The sequence below is a fragment of the Loxodonta africana genome, chromosome 7 (assembly GCF_030014295.1).
Source record: "Loxodonta africana isolate mLoxAfr1 chromosome 7, mLoxAfr1.hap2, whole genome shotgun sequence".
NCBI lineage: Eukaryota > Metazoa > Chordata > Mammalia > Proboscidea > Elephantidae > Loxodonta > Loxodonta africana.
Genome location: NC_087348.1, coordinates 128,074,396 through 128,093,067, shown reverse-complemented (window position 1 = coordinate 128,093,067; position 18,672 = coordinate 128,074,396). Strand labels below are relative to the sequence as shown.

At 39.4% G+C, this 18,672-nt stretch overlaps 1 protein-coding gene across 4 annotated transcripts in view; it reads left to right on the top strand.

Moving 5' to 3' along the window:
• The first annotated feature begins 6,515 nt into the window (after positions 1 to 6,515).
• ALKBH8 (alkB homolog 8, tRNA methyltransferase) overlaps positions 6,516 to 18,672 on the top strand; it is a 56,681-nt gene continuing 44,524 nt past the window's right edge. The window contains exons 1-5 of one of the 4 annotated variants that reach the window (XM_064288872.1): positions 6,516 to 6,637; positions 11,317 to 11,452; positions 14,331 to 14,568; positions 17,695 to 17,814; positions 18,554 to 18,649. In XM_064288872.1, coding sequence (XP_064144942.1) covers positions 11,324 to 11,452; positions 14,331 to 14,568; positions 17,695 to 17,814; positions 18,554 to 18,649 — 583 coding nt within the window. In that variant the 5' untranslated portion in view covers positions 6,516 to 6,637; positions 11,317 to 11,323. Of the gene's footprint in view, positions 10,781 to 11,316; positions 11,453 to 14,330; positions 14,569 to 17,694; positions 17,815 to 18,553; positions 18,650 to 18,672 lie in introns of all 4 variants that reach the window. The other 3 variants (XM_023554750.2, XM_064288870.1, XM_064288869.1) reach the window with 3 other exon arrangements.

Here is an 18,672-nt window from a genome sequence, read left to right as displayed (position 1 = left end):
AACTAATGGGTTTAGATATTGTAACTCTTGAATTAGAAGTTCTTCTCTCATAAAAACAGTTTTGTGACACTTCTGCTTCTGAGAAAGTGACCCACAATGGTTAATAGGCAAACCAAGGCGGGCAGCTTGCCCTAGAGAAGAACACTTAGTATGTTTTAAACAGATTAACTGGGCACTTCCAGTTGGAAAGGTCCATCCTATATTTTTAATCATGTATTCTCTAATGAAAATTTGGTTGTCATAAGTGAATTTTTCTATACCTTCTGTTTCCTGTAGACAAACTTTTTGTTCTCCTATGGATATACGTTTTCATGTGGTGGATCCAGCTATACTAGTTTAAATGATCCCTTTCCAACTGACAGTGAGTTTGCGTGTGCAATCTTTTGTTTAGATTTCTGGTGAGTGTATGGGCAACACACTTTGAGAATTTTAAGATTACCTTTATATATTCATAGTAATGATGCTAGTAAATATTAAAAAATTAATGTGAAATTGTTACACATTATGAAACAAGAGTCAAAGTGAAACCCATTGGTCCAACACTCAGGGTATGGTTGGTAGCTTTAATTCCTATTTACGGTATAGCTGAATTGGAGAAATCATTAAGAAATTTGTCAATCACTATGGGACAAATAGCAGATGAAGTTGCTACAGGGATAAAAACACAACAGTAATCTCTGACCTCATTAGCCACGGTGACATGAGGTAACAAAATACCCTTAGATTTTTTTATTAGCCCAAGAAAGTATAGTCTGTACTGTAGCAAATACCTCCTGTTCCATTTGGTTAAATAACAAAGGAGAAGCAGGATAGGATGTATGTAGAATTAGAAAGCACGCTACTTGGTTACACACTGTCACACCCTTACAAACATCAGATTTATTTGGCTGGTTACCATCAAGAATAAGTACATGCGCTAGATCACTACTGCAGTTGATAGTAATATTCTTAGTCTGCATCCTGATAGTGTTAGGCATGATAAAATTTATCTTCTATTGTCTTGCATACCTAAAAGGCAAAAGAAGGCCTCAGGCTAAAATGTTGGTGTACATTGAGTCTGCTCACTTCGGCAATGGGATTCATGAGAATATTACTCTAACTGGTGAAGAACCAGATGGCATCCAGGGGAAAACCAGTGCCATGAGTTTAAAGAGCCTGCGATGGCTGCCATCTAAGGGCTCAACTAAGTCCGGTTATTAATCGTCAATGCGTTATCTCCAATCTCTGATCAAAAGAAAGGAATGACTTAGGAGATAATACTGAAGCCATTATTCTCTGTCGTTGAGCATAAAGAATGTGACCCAGTTGGAGCTGGACTCACAAAAACTCATAAAGAAAGATCAACTGGGCCCTGAGATACAAAGACAATAACTAAAATAATCTGGAAAAAGAAAATTTTTTTTTTTAGGGAAACATTCACATAAATAGGGCATAAAAGCCACTCTTTTTCTTTTAGTATTTAGTAAATAGTCAATTATAAACCAACAAGAGGTCAGTAGCCACAATGAAAGGCCTAGTTCCAATATTTGCGCCTCCTGAAAATATGCCAAACAATTCCAAGCTGGGCTCTAGTTCAAAATGGACACTGGTTCTGAATGACAAATATCCAAAAAGAAATGGAAGGAGTAAGACAGAGACCCCACTGCGTTGTATTGAAAACCCTGTTTGCTTTGCTTCCACCCCCACAGTGTTGTATTAAAAATCCGGTTTTGCTTTACTGGACTTCCTCCTCCCCAGCTTTGCATTTGAACCCTGCTTTATTTTTATTTTTTTTTCCCTTGGAGGTTATGTGTAAACCCCATTGTGCCTGCATAGCATGATTAAGAATGTTGCTGGCTGGAGTAACTTGTATGAATTCCCTACTTGTAAACCCCTTAAAACTACCTTGCCTGCCTGCCTTTGGGGAGCAGTCCTTGCAGCAGCAGCTCCGACTGACTCCCTTTCCTTGTACAATGAAATAAAGGCGCCTTTCCTGTTCCCCAATCTCGGTCTCTTGTTTATTGGCCAATCTGAGTCATGCCAAGCAAGAACTTGGGGATTCCACCCAGTAACCCTTGCCTCTGGGAAAAAGTAGAAGAAAAACCCAGAAGGTAACCATTAACAAATGGTCTATGGAGGGGAGGGTTGAGAGGGGAGGAGGGGTAGGCACCTCACAAGACAGGAATTGAATCTGAAAACAGTGAAACAATATCACAGTTTGGAACCACAGTGAAAATGTAACTGTTTTCACGGACTGTTTGGGGCCATTCTCAGTCTTTTCTGATCGAAGAATGTTGAAGTAGAAGTATAAAAGCTGTTTGAATTATACCTTTGGATGCTTTATTAGTTAATGCGAGCACTCATTCTTCTAGTGCTCATTTCTCTTAGGTTTTGAGATAAACTGTATTATGATAATCCAGCCAGAAATTTTCCAGTCCCCATGTGGAATACACTGTTAACTGCCTACCCAACAGCTACTCCCTCCTTTTACTTGCTCATAGAACCCTATTTCCTCCCCCCGCCACCCCCACGCCCCAGAGCATTGAGGTCTTTTGATCTCAAGGAGAATGGGCCTCATCCTAGCCCCATGGAGTTATGTAATTCCACTTCCCTTAGCTAATGACTGGTCTGGGGTGAGTATGCATTGAGTTTTCCATTTGGTAATTCAAATTACTAAAAAATTATCAGTTAAAAAAAAACACAAATTCATTATTCCACAGTTCTATAGGTTAGAAGTTTCGGTTGGCTTGGCTGGTTTCTCTGCTGTAGGTTTCATAAGGATGAAATCAAGGTATGGCTCAGGCTGGGCTCTTACCAGGATGTGTTGGAGAGAATCTGCTTACTAGCATATTCAAGTTGTTAGCAGAATCTATTTCCTTGTGGTTGTAGGACTGAGGTCCCCATTTCCTTACTGGCTTTCAGCTGGAGGGCTGCCCCTAGCTTAGTAGAGGCCTTTCTCTAGTCCTTGCACATGAACCCTTACATCTCAGAGGTAGCAATGCCACATTAAATCCTTCCACACTTGGAATTGTTCTGTCTTTTCCTTCTATCTCATTTCTCTTGCTCCAGCCAGAGTAAATTATCTGCTTTTAAGGAATTGTGTGATTAGATTGAGCCTCTGGATAATTCAGGATAGTCTCCATATTTTAAGGTCCATAACTTTAATTATATCTGCATATTCACAGGTTCCAGGGATTAAGATGTGGATATCTTTGGGGGCGTGGGACATTATTGTGCCTACCACAGCACGTAACCTCTATGTGGCCAATGAAACAAGGGGGAATCCACTGGGAGTTTCATTTCCTGGATAAAATGACAGAGACTGTTCCTTTTTTCCAGCTTAAAACATTAGTACGAAGACATGACATCTGGAGCTGCAGCAGCCACCTTGTAACTGTGAGGCAACAAGAACGAGGTTAAAAAAGTCAACACACCAAGGATGGTGGAGCAGAAGAATGGAAATTGCCTGGGTTCTTGATGACATTTTTGAGCGAGTAAACCGATGCCAGTGAGCCTTTGTCTGGATGACTTACCTTTTGAGGAAAAATAACTCTTTGTTTAAGCAATCAGCCCCGTTTTCTGTTACTTGCAGCTAAAAGCAATTCTAAACGATATGTCTCTCCTCACTGTCATTTCTGGAACTCCACTGTGGGACAGACCTCTACTTTTCCATGCTTTACAATGTAGTGCTGGATAATTTAATTAAGTTCATTTGTATTGAATATGTGTCTTCAGCTGTAGGTCTCAGTCTTAGCTTCACCTTGAGAAGACGCTCAGAATTACAGAGTCCAGGAAGAAAGTTCAGGGGCTGGCAAATTATAACCCATCGGCCAAATCCTGGTGGTCTAAACCCTGGTAACGAAGAATGACTTCTACATTTTTAAAGGGTTGTAAAAACACCAACAACAATGTGACAGAGACCATGTATTGCAGCAAAGGTGAAAATATTATGTAGTCCTTTATAGAAAAATTTTGCCGATCCCTACACTAGTTACACAGAAGAACATCAGCTATCATGATGTTGAAACTAGGGTTTTAAAAAGTACAGACTCATTAGGTCATCATTTAATACCCTTGAAAAATTATTAGAGGTCACCATACAAAGCTTTTGCACAGGTGAGGATAAATTCCTTCTTAAATTCCTTTTCAGTTCAACATTTATTGAATTCTTATAACAAAACTATGGAAGACACTGGGGTTACAAAATTAATGTAGCTGAAAATCCCTTCAGAGAGTCACCTTCTCTGGGAGCACTAGCCCAGGAAATACTCCGAGCAAAAGATAAGGGCCTGTATTCAAAGGATTGGATACAAAATTTTTATGTATCCACCTTTTTCAAGGGGTATGGTGGTAGAGATGGGCAGCCGGTGGTTGGAAATTTGGGCCTGTAACTCAGGAGCAGAAGAGGAGAAAAAACAACTATTTAACAGCTACTTTATGTGTAAAAAAAAAATTTTTTTTTTATGTGTAGTATTTTATTTAATTATCACATCAATCCCAAAAGGTAAATGTTGTTTTGCAGTTTCTACTTCAGGTCGTACTCAAAAGCCCATGTTCCTTCCACTAAACCAAATTGCCACCTAAAGGGAAGTCTGGGTTATAGATAAAGATTAGGGAATGATCCACAAATCTCTTTAAAACTCCAGGAGACAGACTGGGAGAGACCGTAGAATAAGAAAAGGGTCAAAAACAAGACTTATATTTAATTGTGGCCAGAGGGAGGGAAGCTGATGAAAAAGACTGAAAACAAGTAATTAGAATGTATAAAGAGAACTAGGTGACAGTAGTTCGTCACAGAGGCTAAGAAATTCAAACGTTTCAAAGAGCCCGTTACTTCCAGCCTATTTGATTCATAGTGACTCTATAGGACAGAGTAGGACTGCCCCATAGGGTTTCCAAGGCTGTAATCTTCTATGGAAGCAGACTGCCACATCTTTCTGCTGCGGAGCAGCTGGTGGCTTCAAATCACCAATCTTTTAGTTAGCAGCCAGCACTTTAACCACTGCGCCACCAGGAGTCCTTGTGGATGGATACACAGATGAAGTAATTGAATCTGAAGAATAGATAATAATTGGTGGTATTTTACACTGTTGTCCAATTAAGTAGCCATAGTCACATACGGCTACTTAAACTTAATTAAAACTAAATAAAATTTAAATTCAAAATTCAATTCCTCAATTGCACTAGTCACATTGCAAATGCTCAATAGGCATATGTGGCTAGTGGCTACCATATTGGAAAGCTCAGGTTATAAAACATTTTCAATGCAAAAATTCTATTGGAATGTACTGCTTTTCTAAAGCATCTGGTAGGGTAGAATGAAGTCCCTGGGTGGTGCAAATGGTTAAAGTGCTCAACTGCAATAGATAAAGGTTGGAGGTTCAAGTCCACCCAGAGGCACCTTGGAAAAAAGGCCTAACAAATCTACTTCCAAAAAAACCAGCCACTGAAAACCCTATGGAACACAGTTCTACTCTGACACACATGGGGTTACCATGAGTGGGAACTGTCTGGATGGCAACTAGTTTTTTAGTAGTGTAGAAGCAGGATGGCAATGGGAGACTCCTCATGTTTCCTCTCATCCTTTTTTCAGTGCTTTGCCCTGTCTGTGATTTCACTTCTGGTTTGCCCTCTCCTCTTCACTTTTGCTATCCAGTTTGGGCCCCACCCTCTCTTTCACAACCATTAAAATAGCTGCCTATAATGGCCTCCCAACTTCTAGTCTTTCCTCATTCTAATCTGTTTTCCACACACATCATTCGTTAAAGACATTCTCTGTCTAGTGTCACTTCTCCTAGCCAACCAGCCTTAACTTTAATTTGATAACCCACTGCGTGCATGCGTGTGTGGTGGAGGGTAGTGGGTGGCGGCGAACGGGGCACCGTAACAGCACTAGAGGGATGGTGCCTCCACCCCCACTCCCACCCCGCCTTTCCGGAACTCACAGAGCTCACAATCCAATGCAGGTAGAATCCAATCACCCTTTCCCGTGTGTTTTATTTCTAATCTGTCACCAACTATTTTTTCTTTCCTTCTGTCACTGCTGCGCCCTAGTTAATATTTTGTTGCTTTTCACTTTACCCCAGCGATGGCCTGCTAAATAACCTTCTTGTGGTCTCTCCTCCCACCTTCTACCAGAAACTCTGGTTATATCATTCCATTTCTGTAATAATAGGATGGCAATCTGGCGACTGTCCGCTTTTCCTTCCTCGACATTCTTTCACACGGCTTCCCATCTCTCTGTGGTCCTCACCATTCACCTGACATGTTCATGCATGCTCACCTTCCTCCCCCCCATGCTTGGTCATCTTTCAAACCTAGGGTCCCCTTCAAGATTCAGAAGGAATGATTACAAACAGTCCCAATTATGGTGTGGAGAACACTGATGGAAAACATAAACTTGTTTGACATTGTCCGTTTTGGGTACCCACTGATAAAAATAACCCGGTTCCCAGCCGCTGCTATTTCCCTCCAGTAAGACAAAAGAACTCCCTCCGTAAAAGAGGCGCTTACAGGCCACAGACTCTCAGCCGCTAAAGTGGCCGCACGGGACTTTGGGAAGCGAAGGGGATTGTGGGAGCGCCGCTCCTCTCCGGCTGACTCCTGGGAAGTGTAGTTCAGTTTTCTCCAACATGGCTGCGCCCAGATGAGGTGGTATGTGAGTATTCACCCCGGCTTTCTGGAGCTACAGTGGGGAGATTGGTGACGGAGAGAGCACCCGCTAGAGTAGAGAGACTGGTGACCCGTGAAAACTCGGTCTGAGTAGAGGCAAAGGTTTGTTTCTTGCTGGCGAGCGCGATGAGCTTAAGTCGCTGCTTTCCGGTGTCCATCTCTTCCGGTCTCATCTCTCCGCTTAGCCCGCATGGAGCTGAGATCCTCGGGAAGGGGCGGGGGTGGCCTGGGTGGCTCTCTGTTGCGATCCGTGGGCGGTTGGGTGTCTTTGCGTTGGGTGATTCTGTCATGTTTCAGGTGCAGGTGCTTTTGTGGTGTCTGTGTCAGTATTCTGCTTCTTTGGAGTTGACGAGCTGTTGCAAACTTGGGCATGTTAGGCGTTTCTGGGGCTTTTTTGAGCGGCGTCAATCCGGTGAAGCAAGGTCATTGCAGGTGGCCGGATCGCTAACACCCCGAGTTCTCGTGTGCTAGTATTTGAGTAATCCCTGCCATCTTTGGGCCCCTGGTGGTATCAGCCTCTGGTTTTGACTGATTTTATTTAACAAGCATTTCTTCAGTGTCTGCTGTATGAGAGGTACTCTACAAATGGCTGTTGTTAGCTGCCATCGAGTCAGCTCGGACTTACGGCGACTTTATATAAAAAAATTTTATACAACATAATAAACCTGTTGCCCAGTCCTGCATCATCCTTACAGTCACCAGCATGTTGGGAGTCCGTCATTGTAGCTACTGTGCCAACCCACTCATCTCACCGAGGCCTCCTACACCCTCTTTAAACTGACAGCAGGGTCAACCCATGGTGGACAGGTTTCAGGGGAGCTTCCAGGCTAAGACAGACTGGAAAGAAAGGCCTGGCAATCTGCTTCCAAAAATCAGCCAATGAAAATCTTATGGATTACAACAGAACATTTTCTGACTTGCTGTGGAAACGTCATCAGGAGGGCTCAGTCTCTGGAGAAGTATACCATGTTTGGTGAAATAAGAGGGCAGACGAGGGCGTGGGAGACCCTGGGTGACATGGATTGGCACAGTAGCTATAATGATTGACTGGGACATGCTGGCAATTGTGAGGGTGATGCAGGACCAGGCAAGGTTTTGTTCTGTTGTATATATAAGGTCGCCCTGAGTCGGAGTTGACTCTATGGCAGCTATCAAGAACAAACATATTAACAAGCAAGTAGCAGAGTGTGTGCGATAATTTCATTAATCCCACAGAGACTGTGTTTAGAGTGGACATGACCAGACTGGACTCAGCATGAGTCGTATTCTAGTAAATGGTGACGTCATTCCTGTATCATCCTATAAGACTCCCATGACATGACAAGGAGCATCCAAACGTTTGTGCAACAGTGGAAACTTCCTGGTCCGGGAAGTGGTCTTGTTGTAGAAGGGGAACCTCCAGAGCTCAGCAACTTCTTTCAGCTGGTTCTTTTGTTGAGATGACTCAGATCTGCTGGGCCAGGGCATTGCCAAAGCACTGAAACAGGGAAGAGAAGGGTCTCCAGGGCTATCTGCATTTGTCTTTTTTCACATGCTGTAATATTGCATGACTGAGGGAGAGAGAAGGGAAAGGGGATGATAAAAATGTGGTTGTAAGGCGCCATCTGCTGGTAGCTGCACTTTTAGTGGCAGACTTTTAAAAAGATGTATTCAACATCTTTCCTTTCTCATTTCTTCCACTTTGCAGTCTTTGCTCTGTGAAATATTAAGAAAATGTTCTATAGGGCACTCATCTCTTGTTCTCCTTCCCATACTGCAAAGTTGCTGTTCCAGAGATGGTGATCTTGGAATGGATGGCTATAAAAAGTCCTCAGCTTTTCTTGTCTTCTTAAACCATTCTGATCTGGCTGTTCTGAAAATTAGCCCTAATACAGTAATAGATGCATTTTATCCTCCTAACAAAGGTATGAGATAGGCACTATTATTATACCAGTTTTACAGATGAAGAAACTGAAGCACAGAGATGAGAACTAACTCAACAGGTTCATACAACTAATAAGTGGTAGACCTGAGATTTGACTCCTAACTGCTGTGTTATATTGCCTCATAGCACCGAGGTTCTGGGGAAACTAATAAAAGTATGATTTAATCCCTGTCGTCAAAGCACTGGTAGAGTATTGCAAGGCAACAGACATTAGAATAAATAATTACAATTAGTGCTATGTTAGAAATATCCGTTCAGCTATCCCCTTCCTGTCTAGTGATCACTTCAAAACCTGTCTGTAATCTCAGTCTCTCTCCTGAGAGCCACTTCGTATTGTCATCTACTAGCCAGACATTGCAACTGTAGATCTCACTAGTAGTTCATCTATAATATATCCTAAATCTGACTCATTACCTCCCTTACAGAGCAGCTCATCCTGACTTTCCAGTTTTGAAATGACATCACTAGTCTCTTAGTCACTCAGGCTCCAACCTAGAAGTCATCTTTGATTTCCCTCTCCTCACTTCTGGGTAGTCATCAAGGCCGATTGATTCTACATGACTCCTGCCTTTGCTTTCTTCCTGTTGCCTCTACACTAGATCAGGCCAGCATTTCCACTTGTCAAGCTGGATTACTGCAGGTCCCCATGCCTCTCATCTCCCTTCTGTGCTCTCCAGCCAGCTTACTTTCCCAGCCTTAGCGCCTGTCATGCACTCTGTGTGCTAGTTAGGCTGGACTGGCTGTCTCTTCCATAGGCCTGGCATTTTCCTTCTCTTGAGATTTGTGATTAGAGTTTTGCCTGTCTTGTTTGTGAGGTGTTTTGGAATATGATTTAACTCTCTACATTCAGTTTGTAACTTTGAAGACTTTAAAAAGTGTGCGGAGAGTGGGACCATTGGGTTAGCAAACGCTGTGCTCTGAAAACTATGCTTACCTCCTCTGTCTTTGCCAGACTTGTCCATTTTTCTTTGTAGCTTCTGTTCTTTATAGCTTTACTGCATATTTTCTTTCCATATGACTCCATATTCTTCTTATCCTTCAGTATTCAGCCAGATTCTCTTCTGTTTTGAAGTCTTCCTAAGCTTTTCCAGTTTTTTTTTTTGTCTCTAATTCACGTCACACCTAAATACTGTGCTATTAGCACTTAATTGTGTAAACCAGTTGCCGTTGAGTCGATTCTGACTTGTGGCAACCCTATGTGTGTCAGCTAGAACTGTTCTCCATAAGGTTTTCAGTGGCTGATTTTTTGGAAATCAATAGCCAGACCTTTTCCCAGGTGTCTGTAGGTGCACTCCAGCCTTACAGTTAGTAGCTCAATGTGTTAACTGTATTACCAAGATGTGTCATACTCTTTCATTGTTTAGTGTTTTTCTGTTTTCCTGAAGTATATGTGTATTTCTAAACACATATAGACTTACTTTTAGATTTCAGACTTTATGTAAATGGAATCATACTGTGTGTGTGTATACATACAATATGAGATATATATATACCCACACACACGCACGCACACATGTACACATATGTACACATATCTATTAGATTTGGTCCTAACAGTGTATTTGTGAAATTTGTGGTATGTTGTCATGGATTGAATTGTGACCCCCCCCCCTCCAATTTGTGTCAACTTAGCTAGGGAATGATTCCCAGTATTGTGAGGTTATCCTCTGTTTTGCGATCTGATGTAATTATTCTATGAGTATAGAGACCTGGTGGCACAGAGATAAAGAGCTCAGCTGCTAACTGAAAGGTTCTGGCAGTTTGAATTCACCAGCTCCTCCTTGGAAACCCTATGGGACAGTTCTACTCTATCCTGTAGGGTCTCTATGAGTCAGAATCAACTTGAAGGCAAAGAGTTTTTTTGTAAATCCTAACGTCTATGGTGTTAATGAGGCAGGATTAGCAGCAGCTATGTTAATTTTTTTTATGTTAATTAGGCAGGACACATTCTATAGGATTAGGTTGTATTTTGAGTCAATCTCTTTTGAGATATAAAAGAAAGAAGCAAGCAGAGAAGAGAGGGACCATCTACTACAAGAAAGAAGAGCTGGGAGCGGAGCATGTCCTAGGACTTGGGGTCCCTGCACTGAGAAACTCCTAGACCAGGGGAAGATTGATGATAAGGACCTTACCCAGAACTGAGAGAGAGAGAAGGCCTTCCTATGGAGCTGGAACCCTGAATTCAGACTTATCGCCTTCTAAACTGTGAGAGACTAGATTTCTATTGTGGTATTTTTGTTTTACCAGCACTAGGAAACCCTCGTGGCATAGTGGTTAAGTGCTATAGCTGCTAACCAAGAGGTCGGCAGTTCAAATCCCCCAAGTGCTCCTTGGAAACTCTATGGGGCGGTTCTACTCTGTCCTATAGGGTCGCTATGAGTTGGAATTGACTCGACGGCAGTGGGTTTGGTTTTGGTTTTTGGTTTTAGATAACTAAGACATACGTTTTACCTAGGATTTCATAAGTAAAGAGATACATCACCTCTGGGTAAAGTAGCTCACTTAATGGACCTAAAGCATTAGAATGTTTTTTAGAACCCCTGGAGATGCTATTGGATGTTCTTACCACTTTGTTACTTTCTTAGACGTTACTTTATTGTCTGTGGATCTGTTTATTCTCATTTCTTGGTAAAAGAAAAACCAAGAATTTTTAAAAATTGTCATAGAAATATTTCTAAACTGTAGAATGTATGAACAGCATGATTATAATTGATATTGACACTTTTTATTTTTTTTTTCAGTATTGCTATGGATGGCAACCATCAAAGTGATCACAAACACAGTAAAACTGAGAAGAAGTTCTTAAGGAAACAGATTAAAGCCAGGCATACTTTGCTGAGACACGAAGGCATTGAGACAGTGTCCTATGCCACTCAGGTGACCTAAAACTACTATGATCATTTGAATGTAAATGTATTGCCATAGTAACTTATTGTATTAATATATGCTAATAATGTCTCAGAGAAAAAGGCTGTAATTATTTAGTCATGTGTTATATCTGTATTAAATACACATATGATAAAACCATTGCTGTGGAGTGGATTCTGACTCATAGCAACCCTGTAGGACAGAGTAGAACTGCCCCAAGGGTTAGTTTCCAAGGAGCAGCTGGTGGATTCAAACTGCCGACCTTTTGGTTAGCAGCTGTAGCACTTAACTACTGTACCACCAGAGCTCCATACATATGATAGGACCTGCTAACTTTCTACTTTTGGTCTAGTTTGTAGCCTAGTCTATGGATTCAATTCCCATTAATTGTGTTAATTGAACTGAAGAAAGTTGTGGGTATATATTAACAGTAGTAACACTGTACATCTCTTTTCATTTTCCAAAGTATAATTATGTTCATTATAATATTTAATTCCCTAAAATTCCCTATGAGATAGGTGAGAACACTAAGGTTCTGAGTACTTGTGATGTGTTTATTAGTATAAAGTGGGAAGTAGGTAAATAGACACTTAAAGCTACGTCTTTTGTATCCTAATGTGGTCTTCTTTTTTCCGTACTCAGCTTCATCTGTAGCATAAAAAAGTGCTTTGATCATATGCTATAAAACATTTTTCACTTGTTAGATTTTATTTACAAAGCCTTTTCATTATCTGAAGGCAGCAAGTAAATGAGATAATGTATATGAGGGACATGAGACTTTGTAAGGAGCCCTGGTAGGGCAGTGCTTAAATGCTCAGCTGCTAACTAAAAAGTCTGTGGTTCTCACCCACCGGTGGTTCCATGGGAGAAAGGTGCTACCGTCTGCTTCTGTGAAGACCACAGCCTTGGGAACCCTACGGGGCAGTTCTGCTCTGTCCTGTAGGGTTCCTGTGAGTTGGAGTCGACTTGACGGCAGGAAGTTTGTGAGAATTCATAGGCTCTGAATTGAAGAACTCTGTTTGACTCTTAGCTTCTCCACTTACTTGGACATGCGCAGTCCCCTCCGATCTCAGCTTTCTTCATTTATAAACATGGGGTAGTACTGCATACCTTACACCCCACTGAATTGTTAGATTCCACGGAGAACATGTATATGACAGTACTTACCAGCCATTAAAATATGACATGAATGTGAGATGTTTTTATATTCTTTTGGCTCATAAAGATTACAGAATAAAGTGGAAAGGAAGCTTAGATATTATCTAATCGAAGCCCCAAAATGTACAGCTGTGAAGGTAGAGTTTGGATTAAATTTAGGTTTCTTGACTCTCAGATCAATACTTGCCCCTCATATCGTGCTGTCTTCTGTGCTGCATCATCGCTTGGAATTCACAGTCTGTGGGGTCACTAGGAGGTGGAATCGACTCAATGGCAGTAGGGTTTGGGTTTTACGATTCCTTAGATTTGGGAGTATGGAAGTGTTTTGTAAATATGGCCACATGTAATCAAGTTATTTTGGTACTGTAATTAATAAATATCATTGAATGAGTCCAGGGGCAAGCCATCTGAGACTAAATTTTAGGCATATAGTATCGTGGTCTTATATTTATTGTGTGTACTTGCATACAAAGTATTTGATGTTCTGTCACAGCAAGTTATGATAATTCATTACATTGTTTAAACAAGGTTCTAGATATTCCTATTTTGTGTATAATTTGACATTAATATATTATATACTGATTTCAGGGGTTGGCAGACTATTGCCTTTCAGCCAGATCTAATTTGTGAGCTATAAATGGTTTCTACAGCTTTAAAAGCTTTAAAAATACAAACAAACAAGACTATGAGATAAAGACTTATATGACCTACAAAGCCTAAAAGGCTTACTATCTGGCCTTTTTTAGAAAAAAAATTGCTGACCCCTGGTATAAATGATGAAATTGATGGGAGTAGGCCATAAATGGTTTAATTTGTTTTTATTGTAAAGTTTTTAGAAGTCCTAGATCATAATTTACAGATCTTAATCAAAACCATGTAAAATGTTTTTTAAGTACCAGGCTGTAAGCGTCAGAATACAAATAGGAGACCAAAAAGGGGAGAAAAAAAAGCCCTAGAATAAAATTTCCTTTCGGGCTGCAAACGACAGGAAGTACACATGAAACTTACAAAGGAAAAATTTTAATTGCAAACTCACTGCATTACTTAGCCATGGGAAAATTTTCCTATTTTATGTGGAATAGAATCTGTACTTGATTTGTCTTAGACCCAGAACCTTTACCTTTAGTTTTTAGTGGAAACTGTGTAATGGTTATATCAAAAGTGTATATTCTGGAAACTGACAGAAATAGGTTTGAAACCCAGCTCCCCCAGCCAGCATCTTAACCTAATTTTTCTGATCTTCGGTTTCTTCCTCTATATAGTGGGGCTAGTATTATCTGCTCTGTAGGATTGTCGTGAAGATTATGCTAATGAGGATTAAGTATGTAAAGCGCACAGCACAGGGTCTCACAAAAAGCAAGTGTTATATAACTACTTTGCTTCTTTTTTATCCTTCTGGCCCCATCTTTCCTTTTCATTATGTTAAATTTATATTCATAAGCAATAAAAAAAGTTATCTTTTAATTTGAATTTGTGGTCATTAATATTTTACTGAAATAAGCTATTTAAAAATCTTTATTTACAACACAGGGGCACTTTTTAAGGCCCAAATATTTAGTAAATTGATTTGTATTCTTTGTATGAGATTAGCAAACCAAATAGCCACCATAAAGAAACCTTTTTGTCTTCCTTAAATTATACCTTTTTAGAAACCTTATCTTAAAATAATCTTATTTGAAAATAAAAAGGTTGATGTCAGTTGCTCATGTTACTTTCTTTTTTGTTTAAGATCCTGGTTGTTGCCAATGGTGGCTTGGGTAATGGTGTGAGTAGGAACCAACTGCTCCCTGTTTTGAAGAAATGTGGACTGGTGGATGCTCTCTTGATGCCACCTAATAAGCCCTACTCATTTGTGAGATACAAAACTACGGAAGAATCCAAGAAAGCCTATATTTCACTCAATGGAAAAGAGATAGTAGGTGATGTAGGACAAAAGATCATTCTCTACTTGAATTTTGTGGAAAAAGGTATTATCATGTGGCTAACTCTTTTTTAAATTTTATTGTGATAAAATGTATATAACAGCATTTGCCATTTCAACCATTTTTCATGTACATATCAGTGACATTAATTACATTCACCATGTTGTACAACTATTATTAATGTCCATTTTCAAATTTTTTTCATCATCCTTAACAGAAACGCAGTGTACCTTAAGCAGCAGTTTCCCACTTCCCCCTGTGCACCCTGGGAACCACTAATAACTTTTGGTCTCTGCGTTTACCTGGAGCCGTGGTGGTACAGTGGTTAAGAGCTCGCTGCTAAGCAAAAGGTCAGCAGTTTGAATCCACCAGCTGCTCCTTGGAAACCCTATAGAGCAGTTCTGCTCTGTCCTGCAGGGTCACTGTGAGTCGGAATCTACTCAACGGCAGCGAGTTTGGTTTTTTTTTTTTTTTTGGTTTATGCATTTACCTATTCTAGATACTTCGTATAAGCAAGATTATACACTATTTGTCCTTTTGTGTCTGACTTTTTCACTTAACATTAATGGTGGGTATCTTTTTAAATATGAGTCTTGCTTTTGTGTGAGTTCTCTTTCAATAGACGTAAGTTGGGAGGTTCATTCTCGTGATACAAAGAAGGACAGCAGTTAAGCAGCACCTTTTTGTTTAACAAATATTTATTAAGCACCTAGATTGTGCGAGGCGTGGGACTGGTAGTGAAGGTACGTAGATAAATAAGACATCAAAGATCAGTTGTTGTCAAGTCGATTCTGACTCATGGTGACCCCGTGTGCATCAGAGTAGAACTATGGTCTGTAGGGTTTTCGGTGGCTGATTTTTCAGAAATAAATTACCAGGCCTTTCTTCTGAGGTGCCTCTGAGTGGACCTCAATCTCCAATCTTTCTGTTAGCAGCCAAGCAAGTTAACCACTTGCACCCAGGGACTCCCTTTAAGGAGCTGGTCCCACCCACATAATGATGTATTTATTATGCTTTTCAAAGCATTGTGCTTTTCAGAGTTTAATGTTGAGGATTCTCAGGTGACCAGTTTATTTCACAGTGTCTACCCAGAAGCTTTCAACTAATTGTTTAATCAGTGTCTTAGTTCTCTAATAGTGCTATAACAGAAATACCACAAGTGGATGGCTTTAACAAACAGAAGTTTATTCTCTCATATTCTAGTAGACTAGAAGTCCAAATTCAGGGCATCATCTTTAGGGGAAGGCTTTCTTTCTCTGCTGGCTCTGGAAGAAGATCCCTGTCCTCAGTCTTCCTCTGGACTAGGAGCTTCTCAGTGCGGGGACTCCCAGTCCAAAGGACACGCTCCGGTACTGGCACTACTTTCTTGGTGGTATGAGGTCCCCATATCTCTCTGCTTGCTTCTCACTTTTGTATCTGAAAAGAGATTGGCTTAAGACACAACTTAATCTTGTATAAAATACTGTCTTGAGTTTACCCGCATTCAGTATGTTGAATGCTTTGTAAGAAATTGTATAAAGTGAGTTTTGGAGTGTTCTTTATTTGAAATCCTGCATTGGATCCAGATGTACTTCTAAGACTGTTGCAATCACTTTTACAACCTTGGAAACATTTTTAATTGAGAATAGAACTGTGTCACAAACTTTTGATACTTGTGAGTAGCAGATAGTGAATTAACAGATACACAAGGTATTTTTAATTCTTTTTTAAAAAAAAAAAAAAACATGTATTTGATTTAGTCTACATGAGAAGAATACTAAATACACCCACTACTCACTCATTCACATGGCTAGGTTTCAAAGACCAGGTTATGTGAAAATTAGCCTTATGCAAAAATGGAGGATGACCACATCAGATCACAGAATGGAGGATGACTACATCATTACATAACCTCCAGATTACATCATTACATAACTTCCAAACCGCTGAGAATCATGGCCCAGCTAAGTTGACACATAACCTTAACCATCACAACCAGTGTTACTCTTATCTCACACCTCAGCGTTCGTTACTGCCAGTTGTACATTGTTAGTGTACAAAGTTGTCGGATAGTAGATTTTTTACTATTATCATAAATGCGAAATGTCAGATAATGGGATAGTCAATAAGTGAGTAGGTGTATAAATTATTTGTAATATAAATTACTTGTCTTTAAGAAATGCTTCCCGAAGTTTCTCTTTATGTAATTTGAATAGATAATATAGTGTCTGGCACATCATAGGCAGTTGGTAAATATTTATCAAATGATTCACACTACTTAGATTCTTGAAATTCTCTTCATAAAATGTGTTGTTTGTTTTTAGGTGCTGTTGAGTTGATTTTGACTCGTAGTGACCCCAAGTGACAGTAGAACTGCCCCATAGGGTTTTTTTGGCTGTAATCTTTACAGAATCCCCCAAGGAGTCACTGGGTGGATTCGAACCACCAACCTTTCCATTAGCAATCCAGCACTCACCTGTTTGTGCCACCAGTGTTTCTTTAATAAAATCTAATAGATGTCTATTATTATTTTTGTGAATTTTTATATTAAATGATCCAAAGATGAGAACTGCTTGGCCAAAAGCTTCAGAAATCATGTCTGTAATATGAAAGATGAGATCCCTAGCAATAAATGTGAATTACACTATTTCCTTTATTTAATTGTAAATTCTTATTTTCTTTCCCTTCTAGAGCTCTATCAATCTAAAACTTCAAAGGACACAGGAACTTAAATTGTTTTAATATATGCCAAACAGTTCTTCATACAATGACGTTATTTTTTTTAAGAAAGTTGTATGTTATTTTACGCATTTTTTTTATTACTTGACCATAGCTAGTATCAACAGCCTAAGAACAAAAATGAGCATTTAAACTCGTATATTAATTATTTAGAGACAATCTGGCTTTTTTAATAGAGGGCATTCTATGGTTATTATGCGAACTTTTGTTTCTTAGTGAGATTTGAAAAGTGACCCAATCATGTTCAAACAGAATACTTAAATAAATACTGTCCTTTTATTACTGGTAACTGCAGTGAGCAAACTGTGCCATAATTTTTATCTTTGGTCTTTTTTTTTGCACTTGTAGTATTCTTATTTCTGAAAATAATTGGGAGTTTACAAATTGATAAATGGCTACTGTATATAAAAACCTTAGATTTTGTATGTGACTGTTTTAATTTGGTGCCCGCAGTACAGTGGAAAGAGTCGGGGCATCAAGCCTTACCTCCAGGCCTTATGGTAGTAGAAGAAATTATTTCTCCTGAGGATGAAAAAATGCTTTTGGAAAGCATTAATTGGACAGAAGGTAATGGTAAGTAAAACTTTTAAAATCTGATATTTTAAAGTTTCTGCAAAGTGCCATGTCACTGCTTCTTCTTCTCCTCCCCCATTGGTTTTTTAAAACTTAGTATTTCCTTAAAATTACAGAGTAACCTGGATCCCATGTTAGGCAAGCCATACCAACAGTTCTTAGAGGCACTAATAACATTTATGTAGCTATCAATTTCAAACTGCAAACTGATTAATATTTATTATACAATGTTGGTGTAGCTAACATTTATAAACCCTTTCACATGTATTATTTAAATGATCCTCTCCATCATAAGGCACATTTTTCTGTAAGGAATAAGCAATTTAGTACCATACTACTATAATATAGTAAGAGCCTCCTGGAGATATATGGAAATTATAGATAAAACTTTTATTCTAAATAAAATATCTCATGAATTTTAATGGAATCTGTAATACTGTTAGTTATCTACTTGGATTCTTTCCAGCCCATTAGCAGTCTTGTGAGTGTTGCTGTATATGTTTGGCTCTTCCAAGTTAATGGGTGAAACTCTTCAAGTGTTGGTTACAACTTGAGATTGAAAGAATCGCAGATACAAGGCAGAATAGTTAATTTATTAAAGTCAGTAATCTTGCAATTAACAGAAGTTACTATTACTAAACTAATCCTTAATGTTGACTTTGAAGTACATGAAGGAACTCAATTCTTTTTCTTTCAAATAGTTAATATTTCTTTCAAATACTTTCTTCTCTTTATGCAGTTCAAAAATCTTTAAAACACAGAAGAGTAAAGCATTTTGGCTATGAATTCCACTATGAGACCAACAATGTAGATAAAAATAAGCCATTACCTGGGGGTAAGTAATTATTAATAAACAAT